The 7890-nt window shown below is 31.7% G+C and overlaps 2 protein-coding genes and 1 long non-coding RNA gene across 3 annotated transcripts; all 3 read right to left on the minus strand.

Moving 5' to 3' along the window:
- LOC145799003 (uncharacterized) lies at positions 1–1152 on the minus strand. The gene has a single exon (XM_082888508.1). The coding sequence runs from the start codon at positions 1150–1152 to the stop codon at positions 1–3; it is 1152 nt and encodes a 383-aa protein (XP_082744634.1).
- A 42-nt stretch (positions 1153–1194) lies between these two features.
- On the minus strand, positions 1195–2196 carry LOC114257440 (uncharacterized). Its single transcript, XM_028197203.2, has one exon. The coding sequence runs from the start codon at positions 2194–2196 to the stop codon at positions 1195–1197; it is 1002 nt and encodes a 333-aa protein (XP_028053004.2).
- A 1329-nt stretch (positions 2197–3525) lies between these two features.
- Positions 3526–4696, minus strand: LOC114301563 (uncharacterized). Its single transcript, XR_014341009.1, has 3 exons — positions 4515–4696; positions 4313–4402; positions 3526–3771 (listed from the first exon to the last, which is right to left on the minus strand). It is a non-coding gene; the product is annotated as an uncharacterized LOC114301563 (long non-coding RNA).
- Between the last annotated feature and the right edge of the window lie 3194 nt (positions 4697–7890).

Below are 7890 nucleotides of genomic sequence, written 5' to 3' on the forward strand. Positions count from 1 at the left end.
TCAAGAATTTTGCAAAATTAACATTTCCAAGATTGCATGATTCAAGCGTACGTTCAAATTTAAAGACAGAACATGTATATCCTTCCATAGAAAAGAGTGTCTTAATGATGCATTCACAATTTGCTCACGAACTCCTTTAGTTATAGCTGGTAAGATTTGTCGAAAATCTCGACCAAAAACAACAGTGATACCCCCAAATGGCTTTTCACTATCACAAGTGTCCCGAAGTGTGTGATCAACTGCCTCAACACAATGTCTATGCTGCATAGGAACTTCATCCCAGATTATAAGTTTTGTTTCTCTAAACAATTCTGCTTGTAATGATTGCTTGCTAAATCCACAAATTGAATTTTCCAATACATCCAACGGAATGGAAAATGTTGAATGAGCAGTACGACCTCCTACCAATAATAATGATGCAATTCCAGATGAAGCCACAGTAATTACAATATGACCAACGCTGTGACACTTCAATGCAATCGCATTGTACAAAAACGTTTTTCCTGTTCCGGCACCTCCATTCAAAAAGAAAATAGTTCCCTTATTTTCAAAGACTGAGGAAGTGATTGCATCATAAGCTGTTCGTTGATCATTGTTGAGGCGATCAATAATAATTTCTACATCTGCCTGTTGTGCCTCATTTTGCAGTTGTTGATGTTCAAATATCAACCTGTTACCACCTACTGCACTCCAATTTGTAGAAGGTTGTGGCATTGGCGGGAAGTCAATTAAACTTTTTCCTGATTCTTGGAGCATTTGATTCAAAAGATATAGACCATAGTCTTCAATTTGAGCCTCAGTTGGTTCAGAAATGGCAAACAACGTTCGAATCTTATGTGCAAGATCATCACATATATGCATTGAAAATTGATTCCATAACACATATGGTTGCAGTGGAGAGCACTGAGTAAGAATAATAGTAAACAATCTCCTTAATTGATAACCAACTTTCATAACTGCAGGCTCTTTAAGGCATTGTATCCATTCTTCATCATCTTCTAAAAGTCCTCTTGCAACACATGCTGATTTAAACGTATCATGCAAAACATTGTTGACCGTACGTAAGCACTGAAACGATTTTGGTCCTTTGACAACAGTTAATAGCAAACGTAAATAAAATCTCTCACCACAATTAGGGCTAGCAAAGTACATTCTACCGATTGCATAGCCCTACTGCCTTGGTTTTCATCTCTTTTATGAATTAAGCCAAACAAAATGTTGTGGAAATTCTTGGTAAGTGAATGGACATTCATCTTCCATAGAAGCGCAACATGCAAAAAAACCAGTAAGAGTTGACATTTGTTGGCCAGCTCTAGAAACAATTGCTTCTAATGATTCATCAGGATTAAAAAGAACACGGTGTATTCTAGGTAAATGAAGTGCTAAGCGTACAACTGTTGGTATCTCAGCATGCAATGGATGACCAAATATCCGCCAAGCAGCGTCTGGAGGTCCAATATACCTCGCATCGAGATATTGTTGCATCTCATTTATCAATCCCAACACCATCGTTGTGCAATCATAACCCTTGTAAATGTACTTGTGTATATACTTGACACATCTCATTCCGGCACAAACTTCTACGTTTATGTGACAGTTGAAACGTTTAGAAAGATATGCATTGCATGGTACAATGTCTCTATTATCAACTTTTTTCCCCCTCACAATATGAACTTGACCATTATTGCGACGACGATAGATAGGATATCCATCTTGATCCATAGTAGTTGTTTCTGTGAACGCTCGAGGGTATCTCTTAGTGCATTTACCATTTTCCATACATGGTGCTTGTGAATTTCGAGCACCACATGGTCCATGTACCATACAACACTTGATAGTTTCAAAAAGCATAGGTTCATCTTTTGGATCTAGAAATTCTGCACAAACCAATTTGTCTACTTGAGCACATGTCCGAATTTTGTCTGGACCCTGAAATAGAAGTGCATGTATATGAGGAAGGCCTCGTTTTTGGAATTCAATTGTAAAAACATGCGCAACTTTATTACCAAACACTCGGTTTGTTTCTATCTCCTTCATCAAACACTTTCTCTTTAACTCAAAAACACGGGCAATTAAATCAGGACGATCAATAGGCTTTTGGTGCTGTAATAATGCTGAAGTAATTTCTAGCCAATTAGGATTTGCAGTTATGGTGAGAAAAATGTCTGGATGTTGGTTGTATCGTGTGATAGCCATTGAGTCTTGAAAGATTTCAAACATGTGTCTAGGACCTCAAGGAAATAAAGATGGCAAAACAAACCTTTGACCAATTTGATTGGGCTGAAGATCATTTGGATCAATATCTGTCAAATCTTGGTAAAGTTCATCACAGATTTTCCCTTGATTAAGCTTGTAGTAAGTTAACCTATTTTGTTCAGTTGCGGCCGAAGCATCAACCAAAAACTCTTGGAACAATTTTCCAGCTCTCAAAATTGTTAAATACTCTATGGGTCGTTCAAATAAACTATAACTATAAAAATCCATTTGAGTAAGCCGATCAGTTGAAGGCCGATCATGTTGAACATCCCACAGTTTTATCTCAGGTTCCCATCCAAGCTCACCATGTGGAAATAATACAACATAATGTAATGGCAAATATGCTGGGTGACATTCAATGATTTGCATTAGCTCATTATTTCCTTGTAGATGTAAGATCTCTCATTCCACTAACCTTGGTTCCATCACCTGGTATTACAACTGCAATCTCATCTGTAGTTGGTAGGTTATACCATCGTCGATCTGTCGATGAACTGTAGTGGAGATGAGCAGGCAAATTTCATCCTGTCAAGGTTAATTGATTTAAAATTACATGAGCCTGGCGAAATTTAGCAACGAATGCATTAACCTATAATAAACTATCTTGAATAGTTTTTAGAACATCTCTTCTTAATTGAGGATTTCTACGATTGCGAACTTCTAAAGCTGAATCAGGGTCATAAATGTACAATTGTGCATAAGCTGCATCTTGCCCTGATTGTGGTAGTAGTGATCCTGTTCGATGTCGCAATTCCCCATGGATAGTGAATGATGTAGGGCCTCTTCCAGTAAGTACTCTTGGATCTAATGTAGCACCAAGACTTGTAAAAGCATTTGTTGCATTGTACACTCGAGTATAACATCGAAATGATTTTGATTTATCATCATTCCCATCATATAATGCTTGAAGAAGTGAAGGGGGTGTAATAAGCGGAGGAAGCTTAACCTTCCCTTTTGAACAACATGTTCCGAATAGAGGACGGTTTGGAGATGATTTTACTAATTTTTCATCCATCCAATGTAATGCTGAACAGAAAGGAGATAATACATCCATCTTGCCAAGAGAATGACGACATGAATTTATATGTGCTCGAATAATAACCATTGGACTCATATGCATATCCTCTAATTTCTCATTAGTACATAGATCCTCTTGAAGGGAAGGAGTTGTAAGAGTAGGCCTACAAATATTGGTTTTGTGTAAATTAAAATAGAATGGTAATAGTAGGAGTATGTGTTTGAAGAATTAAACACAGTCTTTTACCAATTTGTTTGTGGAGCTAAAGATGTGCTTGGCATTGAGAACGAACATGTGGAAGGATGTGCAACCATTGTTCGTTTTTGCGCAGACTGAGTATCCTCAGTTGCCTTTGTTCCTAGTTCCAAGCAAGTACGACTACGACGACACGATATTAAAGAAGTTTGTCTCGGTTGAATACATTCTCTTGATTTCTCCCGTTCTCGCCGTGCACGTTGGGCCAATGTAGCTTTTGATATAACATTGTTATTGTGTGCCTAAAATGTGAACATTATATCATTGATACCTAAAATACAAATATTATCGCATACTATTTTATTTTTTGATTCAATAATTTTGTTATTTTAATTATATTTTACTTTTTCTTCCTGCCTTGTGATAATTTTAAGAATATTTTTACATTTTCTTTGTCCTACTTCCTTTTCCATTTTGCTTCATTTTCCCTCTTCATGCCTTGTGATATAACAACTTGTTTTTTAATTATTGTTTTCTCTTTCTTCTTGCCTCATGATAATGTTAAGAAAATTAAATATATTTTCTATGCCTATGTTTCTCTGTTCCTTTACTTAGATGTTATAAAGTTTTTCTTGGAGTTTATAAAGGTTACAATTATTTTTAGGAAATGTTAAAGAGAGCTAAATATACTTTGTTTGAGTGTACAGAAAATAAAGAGCACACAAAAAAAATTGACAACACAGTTTAAAATTTTAAAAACTTACATGATCAATGTTCACTTTAACAATATGATTGGCTTTGTTTTACTCGATAAATATTTTTTTAAAAATGTTGAATATATACCATTGGACATGCGTTTTCCTTTCCTTTGTCAAAAGAAGTTGCCTTTTCTTTTCCTTTAGACATTGCCTTGGCCTTTTCCTTTTCCTTTGCCTACCAAAAATTAAAAAAAAAAATTAATTAGAATACGAAAAAAGAACATGTATTTATAGAATTTATTAAGATTACGAAAAAAGAATATGTTGAAGTTGATTTTTCTACTTACCTTAGAATTGCTGATAATATTAAGATTGCACTCATCGCAAATAACAACACCGATATTCCTAGTCTCATGGAGGAATGGGCTTGCATGAGTAGGCCTACAAATATTTGTTGTGTACAAAATAAAATTTATAAAATAAAATCTTAACAATAAGCATATGCATTTGTAGAATTAAATACAATGTTTTACCAATTCCTTTGTAAAGCTAAAGATGTGCTTGGCAAAGTAAGATGTGTAAACATTACTCCTTTCTGAGCCGGTGGAGTATTAGTTGTGCTTGGTGGAATCAATTCTCTCGATCTCTCTCGTTCACGTCACGAACATTGTCCCAATTGATATGAAGAGCTTGCCTTATCATTTCTTTCGCGTTCTGGCCATGCACGTTGAGTCAATACAGCTTTCGATATAATATTATTGTTATGTGCCTAAAACATGAAGACTAATTTCATAAGATGCCTAAAATATGAATATTATCATCTACTTTTCTCTTCATTTTTCATTTCTATTAATTTAGTTTATCTTAATTCTCTTTCCTTCTGATATTTTGTAAAAAAATTGAAAACTTTTTAATTTTGTATCCTTCCCCTCCTTCATTCCTTTTTTGTTCTATTCATTTTTTCTTCTCTTGTAGATGTTCATGTCAATAGCAAAAAGCCAAAAAAGAATAATAATAATTTAAAACAAATATAATGCTTTTGTACAAATGCTATTTTAGCATGCTTCAAAAAAAATATTTCACAAATTTACATAAAACTGTTTACTATAAAAACAGTATATGTCACTGTGCAAGTAATATGCCAATTTTACATTTAAAAATAAATAAATAAATAAATAATCGAGGTTCATGGTCCAAAAATAAATATTTCAAAAAAAGAACTTTAAATGGAAATGTTGAAGAGCCATACTACTGAACATGCATTTTTCTTTCTCTTGCCCGAAAAGGTGGTCTTTTCGTTTTTCTTCAACAATGCCTTGGCAATTTCCTTTTCCTTTGCCTACAAAAAATAAAAAAATATATGTAGAAAGTTTTTAAAAAATATATAAATAAGAATATACGGTGTATACGGTGTTTTGAAACAAAAAAATCTATATAATTAAATTGGGCCTACCTCTCGAACACGGATGACATTAAGGTCACGTTCATCACGGATAACAACATTAACATTTCTTTCTTGAAGAAATTGGACCTAAAAATACAAAAGAATTAGAGGTAAAAAACAATAAAAAAATTATACATGTAAGAAAATGAGTAAAATGAGTCAATATTACAGTTCGACGTAAGTCTCCATCATCTATAAATTTAAGAAAAGAGCATTTTGTTATAAGGAATTAGATTAAAAAAAATAATGAAAATAAAAGAAAATTGACTTTTGCTTATAAGAAAAATGTTTTTTTTTTCAAATAAATAAAAAAGAAAACAACTTATGTAACCAAAAATAGTAATGTTGTCCATAATTAGTAGTTGAAGGTCAATAGTGTCTCAACCTAAAAGTGCCTGGTTATATAAATTTGACAAAGATAACTTTATGAAGGTAAAATGAGGTTTAATAATTGCCATAAAGAGAAATTAATCACTACAAAATTAACAACCTCCTAACATATTTTAGTTAACAACCTAGTTTAAGAAGTTAAATTGTGCATGAATATCACAGATGGAGAAATTGAACTACTACAGGATAGAAGAAAAATTATAATTTTTTTATATCTTCAATATGCATTAAAAAGGATAGAAGAAAAATTAAATACTCTCATAGAAATCTTCATAATTTTTCTCTATTGACCAAAATGTAGAACTATTGCAATACATGATTTTGTAGTTGATTCTATATAGTAACTTTGCATTGACAAAGGTTAATTCTTATGGATTGTATTGCCCATTTTTCCTACTAACAACTAAGTAAATTATAAAAAAATATAAATTATACTAATGAATAAAATTTTAGCAAAACTTAATTACAGAAATTTAATTACTAAATTTGCATTTTAAAATGTGAAAACAAAATAAGTAAAAAAATTACAATAAAAATTTATAAAAGGGCTCTCTACACTGTAACTGAAAAATTACAAATACCTTTTGTATTATCTATATAATTACAAATGTCTTTTTCAATACACATCACAAAAAATTATATTACACGGTAGCTTATTTACTCCAATGAGTAATACTCTCATAAAAATCATTAAAAAATTATTATAAAAAAATTTTAAAATAAGTTTAAGTTTTTTCAAAAGTCCTGATAAACAGCTAAAAAATCTTTTTTTTTTGTTTGACAAATTCCAAAAACAAAATTGAAAAAGCTAAATAAACTGGACTCTTTTTAAAGAGAGAGAAGCCTAAACATTTTAAAATAGCAATTCAATAAAAAACCAAACTAAAAACAGTTCCTTAAAAGGAAAAAAAATAAGGGTCATCAAATTAAGAGAGTTAACTTTTTAATGTTCTCTTTTCCTTTCAATCAACAAATTGTTTTTAAATCCTAAATCCAAATACAGCCTAAGAGAGATGATGAAAAAAAAAAGAAAAAAAAAAGACCTATCATATTACAAAATTAAACTGTAACAAAATGTTTGTAAAAAAAAAAAAGAACTTGTAACTGTACGAAGAGGACTGGTTGATAATTAAATATGAACTTGAAAATTTTTTAAAAAAATAAACTTGTAACAAAATCTTTTAAGTTAGACCTATTTTATAGGTCCAGTGATATGTCAAGAAGAGGACTGGTTGATAATTAAATATTATCTCACTCTCACCCACATTTTCTTGACACATCACTGGGTCTATAAAATGAGTATAAAAAATGAACTTGTATATCATTATTGAAAAAAAAAAGACATAAGCATTCACATAATTCATCATACGTTCCAACTATAAAAAAAAATAAATACATAAAAAAAATGGTATTCTATAGAAATTGAACAGTTGTATACCAAGATACATAACTATACACACTATATTAGACTTCTTTCTAAACCAAACATTAAAAGCTTAATGTGTAATCTAATTATTGAAAATTCGAAGACCAAACATGAAAATTCCAGAGCATTAAAGAAATCCGAGAGAGTTCATTCATTAATCCAGAATATTCATTAACCCACTTGTTGGCTTTTTGGCTTTTAAAGGTTATTTTTATAATTATGAGCGTAACAGTAAGGATCAATCAGTCCTTACAGAATTTTGATTGCCAACCAATTATCAGACGATTGTGTTGTAGTTCTTTCAGCCTAAATGAAGAAGACTTTTACTGGTAGCTTGATTTAGGAGAATTTAAGCACAAGAACAGTTAAATAAAGAGCAATTGAAGCATTTCATTAGTATGAAAAACTTACAATGATCCAAACTCAGCCTCGTAGAGGTTTACAGCGACAATCTACTTGAAAC

Source organism: Camellia sinensis, chromosome 9 (assembly GCF_055761805.1).
Source record: "Camellia sinensis isolate YWXY chromosome 9, ASM5576180v1, whole genome shotgun sequence".
NCBI classification, from domain to species: Eukaryota; Viridiplantae; Streptophyta; class Magnoliopsida; order Ericales; family Theaceae; genus Camellia; species Camellia sinensis.

What these genes read in the sequence shown, in the direction of transcription:
- LOC114257440 (XM_028197203.2), bottom strand. Translation starts at nt 2,196, where the DNA reads ATGGCTATCACACGATACAACCAACATCCAGACATTTTTCTCACCATA.
- LOC145799003 (XM_082888508.1), bottom strand. Translation starts at nt 1,152, where the DNA reads ATGTACTTTGCTAGCCCTAATTGTGGTGAGAGATTTTATTTACGTTTG.